At 38.2% G+C, this 17,682-nt stretch overlaps 1 protein-coding gene across 11 annotated transcripts; it reads left to right on the top strand.

The window, feature by feature from the left end:
• The first annotated feature begins 329 nt into the window (after window positions 1–329).
• Window positions 330–15,557, top strand: cacng5b (calcium channel, voltage-dependent, gamma subunit 5b). Of its 11 annotated transcripts, none has more exons than XR_008599883.1 (8): window positions 332–623; window positions 4,314–4,571; window positions 5,402–5,488; window positions 7,712–7,852; window positions 7,937–8,082; window positions 10,285–14,810; window positions 15,176–15,280; window positions 15,385–15,557. XR_008599883.1 is itself a non-coding variant. In XM_023296728.3 (6 exons), the coding sequence occupies exons 2-6, from the start codon at window positions 4,376–4,378 to the stop codon at window positions 10,543–10,545; spliced, it is 831 nt and encodes a 276-aa protein (XP_023152496.1). In that variant the 5' UTR covers window positions 332–623; window positions 4,314–4,375; the 3' UTR covers window positions 10,546–15,557. The 11 variants fall into 11 exon arrangements, 1 of the variants encoding a protein (XP_023152496.1); XR_008599882.1 differs by having other exon boundaries at window positions 15,344–15,557; XR_008599881.1 differs by having other exon boundaries at window positions 10,285–14,910.
• Window positions 15,558–17,682: the final 2,125 nt, after the last annotated feature.

Raw genomic sequence — 17,682 nt, 5'->3', positions numbered from 1 at the left:
TTTGACCCATCAGATTTTGTCCAGAGAACCTATAAAACACCTGTGAAAGAACCAAAATGCAGGATTGTTTAAGTTATAAAAGTCATTGAACACTAAAGACTGCAATGACATAGTGTATTATAGTGAATTACTTTGACTAAAGGTTTAATTAACCTCCCAGAAGATGTGTTTTTTGTGGTCTTTTTGTTGCTGTCAGAGTAAAACACACTATATTACCAGCACCAGATTGTTTGTTTGACCTGCAGCGACTTTCCTGTACTTTCTTTTCCCAGTAAACTTGAAATGCGCCAGGCAGCTGCTGTTTCTGTCCCTGGTGCTGCAGCCTGGAGATTTGTTCAACCTTAAAGCAGACTTCACCTCCAGGATCCTCCGTGGAGGCGGATCTCTCTGACTGCGGACCACAACCAGCGTCTGTCTCGTGTTGGACTCCGTGTCGCAGCGCGTCGCTCCTTCGAAGATTCACGTTATTCCGTTTTTTCTGTAGAAATCTGTGACTAAAAATCCACGAAGCGGAGCTGAATTTGTCTCCGAATCGACCTCATCTCCAGACGGACCTGCAGGAGGGAGATTTTAAATCACAACTTTGAGCTCAACCTGTGAAGAAAGAGCGACGGATCCGACAGGTCGGAGTCGTTCTTCTCTCATAATTTACACATTTCTGTATTTTTAAACTATTTTAACGCCTAAACTGTTGCAGTAACCTTTAATCCCACAGTCGTGCATGCACAGATCTGCATTCTGATTGAAGATGCTCCACTGTGTGTCTTTGTGCTGCTTTTCTGTTGTATTTTATTGGAAATGTGTTAATATTTCTGCTGACAGCTATAGAGAAGTAACAGCCCAGTTCAACCAGTTGTTAGAGATTTTCAGGTACAAATGTTTGATTTCTGTTTTAAGGGATGTTTGAGGAGATGTGCACTCAGTTATTAATAATCAGATGCTGGTGTTTCTGTTCTGTTCTTTACTTTGTGGTGAAAGTTGGAGGTTAATTTTCTGCAGAATTAAGTGTAAAAATATTTAGATTCTTTAAAGAAATTCAAGGTTTTGCTCCACGACTCCTACATTCAAACATCTGGTTTTCAAGCAGTTCCCTGGATTGCATGAATTTACTGGATGATTTTAGCACCAAATTCTTAATTCCAACCCTCTTTATTGCTCTTTATCAACTGTGGCTCAGTGTAAAGCAGGTTTTGCATAAATTTCTTGCTTCATACCTTCTCAAAATAACCCTATCCTGGGGTTAAAAGATGCTGACCATGTAATCACAGCTTGAATCCAGCTGGTGTCTTTGAATTCCTGTCTGAAATCCTGCTGCTGATACAGAAAACTAGGAGGAAACTGATTTATATCTGTGAATGATTTAAAGTGAGACAGGTGACCTTGTTGGAGACCTGATATGTTGAGGGTTTTTTATTTATAAAATGTGATCTTTGCCCTTGGAAAATGTTAAAATGCAGCTGCTTAAAGACCAACAAAGTGTCTTGATGCTGTTTTAGATGTAAATTTAAAGTCTACATGTTCATATCTTGCAAATTGAGCTTATCATGGCCTAATATTCAGTCTGTCCTCTGACTGATCCGTCGCCGCCCATAGATCATCCTCGTGTGCCCTGAAAGGATCTAAATCATCGTCCCGTCTCCTCACATGACATCTCACGATGCGATCAGTCAGACAAACCCCTCTGTCTGGCTGGGAAGCTTCTGTGAATGACCAGCCTTTTCTCAAGGCTGTAAAATGTCAAAACCCTGTCATGGATTTCAAATAACGTGAGCATTTGTATTCACAGTTAACATCACTCAGTCTGGAGGCTCCGACAGGTTGATTATTGACTCACGCTTTATTATTCTACTCATGGCAGGTTGGAGTTGAATTCACGGCGACTATTAAACTTTCATGTCAGAGCTGAAAAGTCAAAGATTCAAATTCCTCGGACACATTTGTGCAGTTTCCATTCTGTGCCTCTAAACTAAAAATAAGACGTGAAGATCATGTTCTGATGGAGTCAAACACAGACGGCTTTGGATTGGGTTTATCTGCAAGACAATCAAACAATCAAACAAAGACTTTCCCAGCTGCCTGACGCTTCATGAGCTGCTCATCAAGACAAATAGGTTTGACTTGCTAAATCTCAGGAAGCTGACAAACAGTGATTCTACTTCCATCTGGGAGTTTCCTTAATGGAAACCCAGAGATGCGACTCATGCAGCTGCGATTGTTCAGGTTCTGTTTACACAGTTTGTTCTTCTCTAAACGCTTCTTATTAAGGGTTTAACTAGGAAGAACAGAGTTTAGAGAAGGTGTCAGACTTATAATTAAAAGAAAAACAGTGTGGAGTTTCTCTCCTTCCCTGTTCTCTGACAGAAACTTTACCTGCAGCTCTGTTATGTATCCATGTGCAGCATTTGTATTTTCTTTAAATAGGTATAAACGGTGAAGTTTCTGCTTGCATTTTGCAGAAAAAAACTGACAGGACCTAAAATAATGGAGAAGTTAAGTAAAGGTTTCGAAAAACACAAAACATTAATGTGGCAAAGTGTTCAAAAACTATGCAACATGTGTAATATTACCATACAAGAAAAGCACTCAGCGAGCACAGTGCTCTGCCAAAGCTGCTCGGTCGTTGTATCATTTCTGATTGATGAAATCTTTAATAAAAAATGACCCTGCGCTGAGCACATGCATGTGTTATGCATGTGCACGTTATGTATGGACACTGAATCGTGTGATCTAAATATGTAGCAGGCTGCGGGATTTGATGGGACTCAGAAACACCCCCACAATTTAATCAATTGTTCCTTGTATCATTTCTGATGGATAAGTCCTGATAAGTCCGCAGTGGTGGATTTGTAGTAGGATCACAATCATGTGATCGTCAGCAGGCAGCTGATGTAGCGTTCACTTGTTGTCATGGTTACAGTGTCACCATGCCGCTATCTGGCAGTGATACAGAAATCCTTAACAAATCACTGGATCCAGACTATAAGCTGCATCACTGTCATAATCTAATCACTTGTTCCTTGTGTCATTTCTGACCTTCCCTGAAAATTTCATCCAAATTTGTTAGTCCATTTTTGAGTAATGTTGCAAACAGACAGACAGACAGACGGACAAACCAACGCTGATCATCATATAACTCCACTGCATTCCTTGGTGGAGGAAAAAGTAAGAAAAAATCCGATACAGTTCTACATTTCTTGAGAACACCCTAACATCTGTATGGTGAACAGGAAGTGTCAACCAGCAGCTAGTTAGCTTAGCTTAGCACCAACGCTGAAAACAGGGTGAAACAGCAAAGCCTTGTTCTGTCTACAAGCCTTCTTTTTGTTCATAATAAATAAAAATATATTGTGTTTTAATCAGTGAACTTTATAAACACTAAACGTTGGATTTTTTACTTTTCCAGCCTTTGTCTGCTGAACTAACAATATTTTTAAACCTCAAGTACTTTCTTGATGTTTTTTGTTCCTGTTACATTTTTCTTCAGTGTGGTTCATTTTTTGACTGCAATATAAAATCCTGCACCTCTAATGGAAACAGCAACAACAAGTTTTAATGCCATAAAACAGAAAAAAAACTAACAGCAAAAGTTGAATGTCTTTGATTAATTAACTTACACTTTTTTTTTTAAAAACTTGGAATCAATACATTCTTAATTTGTTTTCAGATTTGAGCCCAGATTTTTATTTTATTTTGTTTTACTTTATTTTTCTTTTAACAGAATATGGTTAGAAGAAATAATCTACTTTTGGTTAATTTTTAGATGTGACAACATTTTTATTGAAATATTGTTATTTTCAGCTTATATTTGGGTAATTTATTTTAATTGACTTAAAAAAAATGGAATCAAGACATTTATAATTTGTTTTGAGATTTGAGCCCAGATTTTTATTTTACAGAATCTGGTTAGACCTAATGCTTTATTTTTGGTTAATTTGTAAGTCACAAGTGAAATAATGATAGATTGTTGAAAAGATGAAAATCCAACATATTTTTCTATTTTTGTAGTTTCTGGCTTTGATGAAGGATTTGTGATGTTATTTTATCTGGAGTTATTTTTATTTATTTCCTACCATACTGCACTACCGCCAGTAGCTTGATTTTTATGTGTTTTATTTAACTTTATTTTATCTGTACTGTATTTTGAGCCCTTTTTTTATTTCTAAATGTGTGGTATTAATACAAAGGTGAGTGAGAAAGGTCTTTTTGGTTCCTCTGTGTGTCCTGGATATATAGAGAAATTCCAGACTTTGGACAGAAGACATTTTAAGATTGAAAGTGCTGGATTTGATTTCATTGCTACTGTTCTCCTCCAGATTGCTGCTGCTACTTTCCTGCATTTTCTCCACCAGCTGCTGCATTTTGTCCTCCCGTCGTGATGAGCGCTTGCGGCAGAAAGGCCTTGACTTTGCTCAGCAGCGTGTTTGCAATCAGCGGCTTGGGACTGCTGGGGGTCGCGGTGAGCACCGACTACTGGCTGTACCTGGAGGAGGGCGTCATCATGCCTCTGAACCAGAGCACCGACATCAAGACCTCGCTGCACTCAGGCCTCTGGAGGGTCTGCTTCCTGGCTGGTTGGTAGCAAAGAAAAAGAGGAGTTCTTTTTTCTTTCTGTGCTAGTGCAGTTTGACAGTCAGTCAGATGTGAATCATTTATTGATTTTGCAGCGTCACATTCAGAGATGTTCATTAACTGTCACACCGACACATCGTCACCGCAGCATCCACACAATTCACAGTGACTTCATCTGTGGATCTGAGGAAAAGGAGGGCAGTGACTAAGTGTGGAATACAAGAGGCAGAGTGAGAGTTTCAGCCACGCACTAAAGCTAAAACTACACACACAAACACACACACTCACACACACACCTACAAGCAGCAGAAACAGAAATCATGTCGTTGTGTTTCAGAGTTTGCTGCCAGCTGGTCTTGTTTTTTTTTGTAGGATGTGATGTAACTCACACTTGAACTACACTGTCCATCCAAAAAAAAAGCCACACTCCAAGATTTTGTTGGACCGCCTTTAGCTCTGAGAACGACACACATTCACTGTGGCATAATTTCGATAAGCTTCTGCAATGTCACAACATTTTTTTTCATTTAATTTTGGATGACTTTTTGGTCATTTTGAGTAATTTTTAATGGATGAATTACACATTTAAGTTCAATTACAAGCTAGAAAGATGTTTACTGACATCAGTCTGGGTCACGTGTTAGATATTTGTGGGATGTTAGCAGCTCCACCAAATGTAACCCTCCTGTTATGTTAGTTTCTCAGGATTTCATTTCTACTGTTTCTCCTCCAGGTTGCTGCGGGAACATCATCCTCTATCAGCTGTTTCTTCAGTTGGTCTTTAAGTCTCTCGCTGACGTTGATCTGAACTTTCTGTCTGTTTTGTGTTCAGGTGAGGAGTCGGGCCGCTGCTTCACCATCGAGTACATCATGCCCATGAACGTCCAGCTGACGTCAGAGTCCACCGTGAACGTGCTCAGTGAGTGAAAGCAGGTGTTTTTACAGCTGTTCTCCTATCAGTTTGTGTTCTGTGAAATCTCTGTGAATCAGCGTGAGTCATCCGCCGCCGCTCTCCAGAATACTTATTACCTCTTCAGACAATTCACCTCACAAGTCCTTCAGCTCAATGTCAGAACCCGACTGAAGGATAAATCACTTCACTGAGGCACTATAATGAGCCTTAATATCCATTTGTGGAAAAAAAACAACAAATGTGGCAAAGAAGCAGACGTTAAGCATCTGTTTTATTTGTAATTTAGTTTATTTAACAGGGACCATGTACACAGGAACATTAATCAGAGGGTAAAGATGCTCTGAATCAGATTAGATTGTACTTGCTAGTTACTCCACCAAGGAACCGTGGAATCATGTGATGATTGGCGTATGTCTGTCTGTCTGTCTGTCTGTCTGTCTGTCTGTTAGCAACATTACTCAAAAAATGGATAATGGATTTGGATGAATTTTTCAGGGAAGGTCAGAAATGACACAAGGACCAAGTGATTAGATTTTGGCAGTGATGCTGCTTATAATCTGAATCCACAGATTTGACTTCAAGGCTCTTGGGGCTGAAAAGGGTCTTTATACAAAACTCAGTGACACAACAAAACGCTAAAGAAAAATGTGTACACGGCAGCTCTTTCTTTTTAATGTTGAAAGAAAGCAGCCGGTTTGATGGAGCACTGTGAATGTTGTTTTCACAAACCCTTGCACTTTAAGATTTCTGTTGACTGCTTGCTGGCCTTGCTGTCTGCAACGCAAGGACTCCAGCTAAAAGCAAAGGACAAATGAAGTCACATGGGGCAGGTTTAAAACGTTACCTTCCGCCTTTCTAATCTTATTACTCCACCAAGGAACGTGGCGGAGTTATGTGAGGATCAGCGTTGGTTTGTCTGTGTGTCTGTCTGTCTGTTAGCAACGTTACTCAAAAACGGACTAATGGATAAGGGATTTGGATAAAATTTTCAGGGAAGGTCAGAAATGACACAAGGACCAAGTGATCAGATTTTGGCAGTGATGCAGCTTATAGTCTGGATGCATGGATTTGTTAAAGATTTCGGTGTCATTGCGAGACAGCGGCAGTTACACTAACGACGTCACTGTAACTATGACAACAAGTGATCACGTGATTGTGATCCTACTACAAATCCACCCCTGTGGACTTCTTGAGATTCATCCATTGGAAATGATACAAAGAACAACTGATTAAATTGTTGAGGTGTTTCCGAGTCCCATCAATTCCCGCCGCTCGATACATATTTAGGTCACGCGATTTGGTATCCGTACATAATGTACACATGCATAACACACGCCTAAAGCACCCCCACAATTTAATCATAGTGTTCACTTGTTGTCATAGTTACAGTGACGCCGTGGCGCTATCTTGCAATGACACAGAAATCTTTAACAAATCTGTAGATCCAGACTATAAGCTGCATCACTGTCAGAATCTAATCACTTGGTCCTTGTGTCATTTCTGACCTTCCCTAAAAATTTTATCCAAATCTGTTAGTCCGCTTTGAGTGATGTTGCGAACAGACAGACAGACAGACAAATGTACGGCTATCGTCGTATAACTCCGCTGTTCCATGGCGGAGTAAAGATAACAAATTCATACGTTTAAAAAGTCATTGCAAGGACTGTCAGCGCTGACATGCTTGGTTTCTCTGGATCCATTTTTATGTCTCTATAGAAAAGTCTTTTAAATCTGTTCTAGTCTTTAGTTCAGAGGGGATCTTGTTCGTTATTGGTTTGTAGGAAAAAGCCGATTGTCCAAAAGCACTTTTACATAAAGGGATGCGACACTGCCACCTAGAAGATCTTGTTGTCCTGATAGTATTTCCAGAAGGGCAATGATTAAAAACTTGAGAGGTGAGGGCGCATAACCATGAACAACCTTGAAAACCAACTATATATTTGCATACACAATCAAAACTTAACAACCCATGCTTATCCATTTTACGACAGCGGTGATACTGTTGTGCCTTTTATTTCCAGACTCTTTGTTCCAGCTTCTTCTGTGTGGTTTAGCTTCAAACAACACTAATTAAAGCAGCTAATTTCACTTTAGATCCCTCTGTGAGCATCTTTATCCCTCCGATTTATGCATCTCCGTGACTTCTGTATTATTTTAATTATTCTGACTGCTTCTCTGGTTTAATGTTTGCATGTTTTGTAGTTCAACAGCAGTTTTCTTTCTCTTCAGAGATGATCCGCTCAGCCACTCCCTTCCCTCTGGTCAGCCTCTTCTTCATGTTCATCGGTTTTGTCCTCAACAACATCGGACACGTTCGTCCTCATCGCAGCATCCTGGCGTTCGTCTCCGGAATCTTCTTCATCCTCTCAGGTACGCCGAATCTTCCTCCCTCTGAATTATCTGTCGTCATGGGTTTTTGTCGTCTCTGATTCTGTTTGGTTTTGTGTCCCTCAGGTCTGGCTCTGGTGGTGGGTCTGGTGCTGTACATCTCCAGCATAAACGATGAAATGCTGAACAGGACGAAGAGCAGCGAGGCCTATTTTTCCTACAAGTATGGCTGGTCGTTCGCCTTCGCTGCCCTCTCCTTCCTGCTCACCGAGGTGAGAAAATGACTGTAAAAACAAGCGACTGTTGAATATCTGCACAAAAATATCTCCAGCGGTCCACATCCTACAACAGAAAAACTAAGATTTATTCACAAATATACAAAACACACCAAATATTCACAAGAATTAAAGTAAAAACATAAAGATTATTTACTTATGAATGCAATTATGCACAACTTTAAGCACCGATCTAATTTATTTGGGTCAGTTACATAAAAATTCACCACAAATACCATCATCATGAGCAGGTAAATTAGCTATTGAGACCAAAACCGTTTTCCTAGCAGGCTGCAAATGTATTTTTTCTATGTAGAGTTGGACATTTCAACATGAGGTTCTATGGGGATTGACTCGCTTTTGGAGCTTCTAGTGGCCAACAGAGCAACTGCAGTTCCTTTTTCACATTTAAAACCAGAACCTTCAAAGTTTTTCTTGCATAAATTAATTTCTGGCAACTTCAAGAAAGATTTTAACCAGTATCAAAGTAAAAATTGAGAAAATATCTGGAAAAATGCAAAGAATTCTGGACTTAAAATTGCTTTTACTGTATGCAGAATCGATCATGCTAATTGTTATATACAGTTAATCCCCGAATTCTGAGCCAGGAAAAAACCACCCATACACCACTTAATTACCATGGTTTATAATATTTCTTCTCACTTTGTTTTGCATTATTCATGAATTACTGCAACCTTTTAGAGGTGACACATCAGTAGCCCAGCAATACAAACTACCTGTCTGGATTTATTGTCCACCTTCACTAAAATGTGCTTTACTAAAAGGTTCTTTGTGACAGTTTCTAACATCAGTTGTGGTGTTTACAGTGTTAAGAAAAGTCTATTATGAACAAATTGCACATTAAAATTACCAACAGAGACCAAAATTGATTTTGTACCAATCTGTAAATATGGGTTTTTTTCTATGTAAATTTGGACATATTAACATGAGGTTCTCTGGGGATGGACTCGCTTTTGGAGCCTCGAGTGGCCATTTGAGGAACTGCAGTTATTTTTTCCCATTTAAACCCAGAACCTTCAGGGGTTTTGTTCCATAAAGGAATTTCTGGCAACTTCCAGAGAGATTTTTAACCAGCACCAAAATAATATTTGAAAAAATGTCTGGAAAATGCATAGAATTGTGAACTTATTGCTTTTACTGAATGCAGAGCTGGTCATGCAACAACACTTAATTAATAAAGTTGTTTTTATTATATTTCTGCTTGCTTTGTTTTGCATTATTCTTGAATTACTGCAACTTTTTACAGGTGACACATCAGTAGCTCTGCAATAGACACTACCTCTCTGGATTTACTGTCTGCCTTTAATAAAATGTTTTTTACTAAAAGTTCTTTTTGAACCCAGTATAATTCTTAGTGTTGAATCATGAATATTCACTACCTTCCAGTGGTCACAGTGACAAACTGCAATACTACATTAAATAAGTATAGACAACATCAGAATAGTGACTGGGAACATAAATATAAACAACATAAAGGACACTAACGTCAGTATTGGTGTTTACAGTGTTAATAAAGGTCTGTTTTGAACAAATAACATGCTAAAATTAGCTGCAGAGACTAAAACTGATTTCATACCAGGCTGTAAACACATACTTTTTTCTATATAAAGCTGGACATTTTAACATGGGGTTCTATGTGGATCGACTCGCTTTTGAAGCCTCAAGTGGCCATTAGAGGAACTGCAGTTCATTTTTCACATTTAAACCCAGAACCTTCAGGGTTTTTTGTTGCATAAAGGATTTTTTGGCAACTTCCAGAGAGATTTTAACCAGCACCAAAGTAATAATTGAGAAAATATCAGAAAAATGCAAAGAATTCTGGATTTATTGCAGTTCCACCTTTGCTGAAATGTTCTTTACTAAAACGTTCTTTTTGAAAGTTTCTCCCAGTATGATGTTGTGTGTTGAACCATGAGTATTCAGTACCCTCCAGTGGTCACAGCGACAAACAGCAATGCTACATTAGAAAGTAAGACATCAGTATAGCGACTGTTAATATAAACGACATAAAAAACACTAATAACAGTTTTGGTGTTTGAAGGGTTAATAAATCTCTATTTTGAAGGTAAAGAAAAAATAACACACTCCATTTCCAGGCCACTGTAGGTGCCTTGGATTTTTCTTTTACATGAAATAATTAAAAAGTTTCATTTGTTTTTCATTTATTTGGGTTTGCAGAGTGCCGGCGTCATGTCCGTCTACCTGTTCATGAAGCGCTACACGGCGGAGGAGATCTACCAGCCTCGACACCCCAACTTCTACCGGCCTCGCCTCAGCAACTGCTCCGACCACTCGGGTCAGTTCCTCCACCCGGAGGCCTGGTCGCGTGGACGGAGCCCCTCGGACATCTCCAGTGAAGCGTCCCTCCAGATGAGCGCCAGCTACCCGGCTCTCCTCAAATGTCCCGACTACGACCAGGTGTCGTCCTCGCCCTGCTGAAGGTCGCTGGAGGTCACTGAAGGACCACATCAGGTCTACAGGAACAGATGAGGTTTCCTTAAAGAAAGAGTTAAATATTTAACTGTGAGTTTGTACCATTTTGGCTCAAAAACTTGGAAACATGTCATTTTGAGACGGTTCTAGTCGTTCATCAGGTCAGAGAAGCTTTTTGGGGATTTGTTGTCATAACAGAAACCAGTTTTCTTTCGAGTTGGAGGCAAAACCTGCAGGTTTTAGGAAAAAAACACAACAACACATGGTTAAAATGTGAATGTTTGTCTGTATTTTAGTTAAATTGTGTCTGTGTGTTTTACACGTGTTGATGTTTTAGGATCTTCTTGCGTTGGCATTAATGCATCTCTGCAATAATCTAAGATTGCACAAAATATTAAGAGTCTGTTGACCAATAAGCAATTCATGTACACTACTGTTCAAAAGTTTGGGGTCACTTACAAAGGTCCTTATTTTCAAAAGAAAAGATTGTTAATGTCTGCTGAGGAATGCAGAATTTTTTGTGTTTGACAGATTCTGATTAAGATAAATGGTTTATCTTTGACCAGTTTTGAAATGACACATGTAGAAGTGACTTTGAGCAAATATCATGATTTTAAGCTGAGATTTGATTCAGTTTTTCCGCTGAAGAGCCAGTCACAGGATGAATAGTTCAAGGGCTGTCAGAAATGTGAAAATCCAACAATTCTTTCTGTTTTGACAGTTTTTGGCTCTGATAAATTGTGTAATTTTGCAGATTTCATTTATTTATTTTTTTAACATAAGACACCTGTCAAACCTGCTAGCAGGTTTTGGAGTTCAGAGGGTTAAGGATGATATTGTTACAAGCATTTAAATAATGGGCATGTACACTACCGTTCAAAAGTTTGGAGTCACATAGAAATGTCCTTATTTTTGAAAGAAAAGCAGTTTTTTTCAATGAAGATAACATTAAATTAATCATAAATCCAGTGTAGACATTGTTAATGTGGTAAATGACTATTGTAGCTGGAAACAGCTGATTTTTAATGGAATATCTCCATAGAGGTACAGAGGAACATTTCCAGCAACCATCACTCCTGTGTTCTAATGCTACATTGTGTTAGTTAATGGTGTTGAAAGGATCATTGATGATTAGAAAACCCTTGTGCAGTTATGTTAGCACATGGATAAAAGTGGGAGTTTTCATGGAAAACATGAAATTGTCTGGATGACCCCAAACTTTTGAACGTTAGTATATTTTTCTCCAGAGAGCGTCTTTTTAAAGTTGGGTTCACTTGTCATGACAAATAGCAATACAGTACGAAAAAAAATAAAGTAGAATATAAAGTTTAGTCCAGACTTTTAGATTTTTTTCATCACTTCTAAAAGTTTCATTGAACTCTGCTGCTTACAGTTTTGCTGTCAACAAACACATTGGCTCTGAAATTCTTAAAAAAACGTCTTCATTTAACAAACCCACTAAAAACCAATAAAAACACCACAAAGACATGTTCACGTTTAGGGACAGTTCACTGAAAAATGACTGTTTCTTCACATTCAGCTGGACTTCAGTGATTTTTCAACTAAAACAGTTTTCAGATTAGAACAGAAACAGTCCAGAGCTCCTGTCAGCAAACATCCACCTGTTCAATTATTACTATTCTTTAGTTTGCACCACGTCGACTCACTGCAGATATTTGTTTAATATTGCTTTTTTCTATATTGTGTACGCATGTTGGACAATATTTGAATTTATTGTCAGACAGTCAATGCTACATTTTAGGTGCTGTGATTCTTAGTGTTGTTCATTGTAAATATTTGAAGGTCAGTTCATCTGTTAATTTATTCATTCCGCTTTAATTCCACATTCTGGGCTGCAGTGTTCATGAGTCATTCCAGAATTGAAGGACATTTGGGCTTCAAAATGTTTGAAAAATAAACCTTTTCTTTTACAGTTTTCTGCTCCATATTCATCAATAATAGGTATTGATTGGCTCAGCTTCCACATCAATGGTAGCATTTTTATTCCATGTTTTCTGTGTTGTTTGCTAACCCTACTCTAATCACAGTAACAGGGTTGCTAATCCATGCTAATGTGATCTTTTTCTCAGCAGTAGAAGCTAGATATTTAGCTGCTGTTACTGCTGACCAAGAGGACAAACTGACTGATGGAAAACAGTCCAAAGAATTAGTCTGATCCTGATAATATGAGGTAGAGTGAGACATTCAATCAAGGCTGACAATGGGATGAAAAGATGGAAAATAGAAGAGAGGACATAGCTTTGCTCTTCTCGTTCTTTAGGAAAACTGTTGGATGATGTTGATGACGAAAACAACATACAAAACGACAGAAACAAGACAGAAAATGACAAAAACGAGACACAAAATGACAAAAACAAAACACAAAACAACAGACGAGATACAAAACGACAAAAACAAGACACGAGATGACAAACGAGACAGAAAATAACAAAACAAGACACAAAACAACAAAAACGAGACAAACGACAAAAACAATACAGAAAACGTCCAAAACGAGACACAAGGCGACAAAAACATGACACACAACAAGAACATGACACATAGCAACAGAAATGAGGCACAAAACAACAGAAACAGGACAGAAAACATCAAAAACGAGACACAAATTGATAAAAAAATGGGACACAAACTGATTAAAACGAGCCACAAAACGACAAAAGCGAGACATAAAATGACAAAAACATCATCATCAGGGTTGTTGTGGGACACACGTTCCATAATTATTATTTTAAATACTATGTTGATTTAAAAATATGTTTTGACAATTACAAGAGACATCAATGAGAAAAATAATACTTAATAAAAGGAGATTTAAATGTCATTTTAACTGTTTTATTTGAGATTCAGTTTGGTCATCAGAGGGGTGGGACAAGAGAAAAATGGCATTTTAGGGGGAACTCCAGACTTATTTGGTATTTTAAAAAATATTTTCAAACTTTCTTTTCTTCTAGTTTTTTTTTATATTTCAAAGCTGTATATGACCTTTTCATTTTGGACTGTTAACATTCAAATTATGATGGACTTGTTTCCTTGTTTATGTGAATTACATCATTAGCTGCAACATCTGCCTGTTCTGTAAAACTGGTAGCTCAACGACAGCATCCTGAGGGCAATTAATTGACAAATATTATGCAAGAACAGCACTATTACAACCCTGTCAGTTTCCACTTCTTAGAATGTTTACTGCCAATTATCACACATAAAACAAGAAATAATATTCTGTACTAATACTTCTGTGCTACCCAATACACAGTGAATAAATATTATCTGAAAGTCGGGTTATTGTTGTTTATCAGCACAATACAAAAAGATTAATGTCAGAAATATTCCAGTTAAGACTCCAGAATATCAAGATTTACGTAAATTTACCTCAATAATATGAATGTTCAGGTTAAGATTGTGCAGTTATATTATGTAAGTTTAGCTGATTAAAGTTTATGACTCTGCACTACAATATTATTTATTATTTAAGTTTACATCATTATAATATTTAGGGTCAGACTCTACAGTATTGAGATTAAGAAATCAAATATTCTGTAAAATGTAAATACACTGAACTCATTTGGATATATTTAAGTGAAACTCTACAATATTATTTGACACAAATCTATCTAAATCAAAATTTTAGTAATTTTCATGCCAAACATTTACTGGACTGATTTAAATATTAAAATCACTCCTTTCTAATCCTCTGCTGTACGTTCAAACCTGAGGCCTGAAATAGAAACACACAAGTATCTGATTGAAGGAACTTCTGCAGAGTCCTGGTTCCAGAACATGATGATAGAATTATAGACAAACTTTAACAAAAGCTGCCTGAGAGTTTACAGGTTTTTATGTTGGATTTCTTCAGTAATTTAATGAGTTATCAGCAATAATCAAGTGTTCATTTGATGAACTTCATTTCCTAAAACATCCCGAATTGGAGCTCGTATCTTTGGCAGCTGTAAAGTTTCTGCTCCTTCAAAGTTCACAACACAATGAATGAATTCCTTTTAGCTGCCATAATTGTTATTATTGTTAAGAAATGCATTTGATATGATTTGTATATTTTATTTTGTCAAGTAATTATTTTTATTTTGTTAACTGCTCAAGGGAAGCACTTTCTGTTTCATGTTGCAAGGGGGACACTTTTACCTGTGACACATATGATTTGGTTTTTCGATGTATTATAAACTTGTTCAAGACGCACATCCAGCCGTAAGAAAGGCATAGCGTCATACAAGGACTGAAAGGTGACGTTTGCAACGGTAAACTCTTTTTGTTTGAAGGAACATTCTTCTTTTTGATCATTTTTGTGTTTGTGACGAAGCGGACTCATTCCCTCTTTGCGTAAATGCGGCTAGCGAGGTGTGTGTCAAATGTTTACCTTGTTTACTTACGTTAAGTTTAGTCTCACCGCTAATATGCATTTATGTATGTTTTGTATAAATTTGTGTATGTTTGACAGTTCGACGGTGGGTTTGTATGGAGTTAACTGAAGTCAATAAACCCGTCAGTGCTACAAGAACCATGGTCTAATTCCTGGAGGGAGTGATATCCTAAAACACTCTCAGTGCTGGAGAGCGTTTGTGATGCTGAAGCAGTGACCAGTTTTTCTGTTTCTTCTCTGGAGATGCACAATGAGGGACGTCTGCAGCGACTGAGAAAGAGTCTCACCACATCCTGACATGAGGAAAAAGACTTTATTGAAGACTACAATGAGAAAAACTATCAGAAGGTGAGCTCTGAACATTTGATCTGGAACAGGAATTCAATAACTGCAGCATGAGCTTCATTTCAGTCTGTAGCTGCTGAATTCATGGATGGATCATCTGGTACTAGAGAAGAAGACCATCAAACATCCACGTCAGCTGATGGAGGTCCAAGAGTCTCATCCAACAACCAACCTACAGTGAAGACCTCGAATCTGATTGGACGGCCTCCTATTCAGCCACGTGTGAACAAATGTCTCTAAGCTGATTTGTTTTCTAAAATAAATCTAGTTTGTGTTCTAATCTATGCCTGTGTGTTTGCTTCTTTACACTGCTGTTAAGAGTTTAGGCTGTTAGATTGTTCCAGATAAGACAAGTACAAGATTCTTCAGAGCCGTTCTACCACGAGCCTGACAGGAAGAACTCCAACAGCTACTGAATGTTCCTGTGGTCCCCTCAAGGCTACAGGAGGAGCCCTACGAGGACGAGCTGGTCCACCTGATGGAGGCCAGTCGCTGTGGTTCAAAGCCAACACCGACTACGTGGACTTCTACTGGACCACATGGAGGCCTTCAAACCGGACCAACAAGTTCAGCGACTCCCCGACTCGTGGGTCTGAGGACGCCGCTGAGCCTCGGTCCAGCTGGCCTCCTGTCTGTGGGTGTTTGAGTGCTGAGAGGTTTGTGGATGCATGTGAACGTTCTGTGTTGAAACAGCAGCTTTGGACTCAGTAACGCTGGGAAAAACCAAGAGCTCCTTTATTTGTGACTTCCACTAAAAAAACTGATGAAAATAAGTTTGACAGGGTTCTGACTGATAACAGATTGTTAAATAATGAAAATAATCATTCAAATATTCCTTTAAACAATCCTTTTAGGTCTACATTTCCTTTACACTGAATTCTTGGTATTTTGGGTGGAATATACCATTAAGCCCAATGTTCAAGGGTTCTTCTGGGAATATACCATTAAACCAACCTTTTAGGTAAATGTTCCAGGATGTTGGGTAGAATATACCATCAGATCAACCTTTTAGGTCTGCATTGGAAGATTTTAGAGTAGGATATTACTGCAAACCATCCTTTAGGTCTACATTTAAGGTGGAATACTCCTTTACACCAAGATTTTTTGGTCTACATTGAAGGTTTTTAGGTGGAATATTCCTTTGAACGAACTTTTTAAGTTTATGTTCAAGGATGTTGGGTGGAATATACCATCAGACCAACCTCCAAGGTTTACAGTAGTGAATTTTAGGTGGAATATACCATTAAACTCACCTTTTAGATCTACATTGAAGGATTTTAGGTGGAATTTTCTTCCAAACCGTCTTTTAGTCTACATTTAAGGATGTTTAGGATGGTATATTCTTCCAAACCAACTTCTCAGGTCTACATTTCAGGTGGAATATCCAAGGATTTTTGGTGGAATGTTCCTTTAAGGTGGATGTGTGAGGACCTTGTAGGTGGAATACTTCCTGAAACCAACCTTTTAGGTCAACATTCAAAGATTTAAGGTGGAATATTCCTTTAAACCAACCTAAATTTCATGTTTTGATCATTATCAAGTGAGAAACCTCAATCCAGACTCCTCATAATGAATTTTCAGATTTTTGCTGCTGTTTATTTGTTTAGTCCAGACCAAATGACAAAAATCCACAACTGTAATTTTATTTCAGGATTCGGTTATTAAATGTCAAATCAATCCATGTGACTCTAAAAACTCAACAGCTTTACAAACTCTAAGATTAAACTCTCCACAAGGATCTAAAATAAGTTGGACTTCTACATGAGAGCTTTAATTATTCTTCATCTACTTCCTGATAAGTCTGGTAAAAAAAAAGACAAAAACTAATATTTTCAGCTGAACTAAAGACAGACTTTGTGATTTGTCTGCTCACATGTTGTGTTGTTGTAAACTTCCTCTTTCAAATAAATATCCTCCTAACCCCCTGGAAACCAGCGTTTGTCCTGTTTTTGTGTTGCTCCTCGGCGACCCTAGACAGCCGGGTTGTAATGTTTTTTGAGCAACACACCATTCTATGATGTTTTTACAATGATGGTTCTACTATGGAACCAGTTTGACATGTTCAGGTGTTCTTTGTGTGAAAACAGAGATTTCAGGTATCAGAAGGTGGTTTTCAACTTTCTGTTAACTTTCTGCTTCAACTTTAAATTAAATTTCCTTCACTAAGCCAGCCCTCTGGACTTCCAGGAAGCTGTGTTCCTATTGGCTGTCCAGGTGGCTGCTTGGTGTTATCAGGAACACCTGAGCAGCTCAGTGTCTTCCTGCTTTATTTAGCTGCAGACAAACATTTCCTCTGCTTTCCTTCACCAGTGAACCGGGTTTGGCTCCATTGCCTTAGTTTGTTCTTTACACGTTGGCTTGCAGCTTCCAGCAGTAAAATCGTCTTTAATGTGTTTCTTGGTGTG

The sequence above is a fragment of the Amphiprion ocellaris genome, chromosome 19 (assembly GCF_022539595.1).
Source record: "Amphiprion ocellaris isolate individual 3 ecotype Okinawa chromosome 19, ASM2253959v1, whole genome shotgun sequence".
Lineage (NCBI taxonomy): Eukaryota > Metazoa > Chordata > Actinopteri > Pomacentridae > Amphiprion > Amphiprion ocellaris.
Note: the sequence above shows the minus strand (reverse complement) of the source record. Positions and strands in the feature narration are given on the sequence as shown.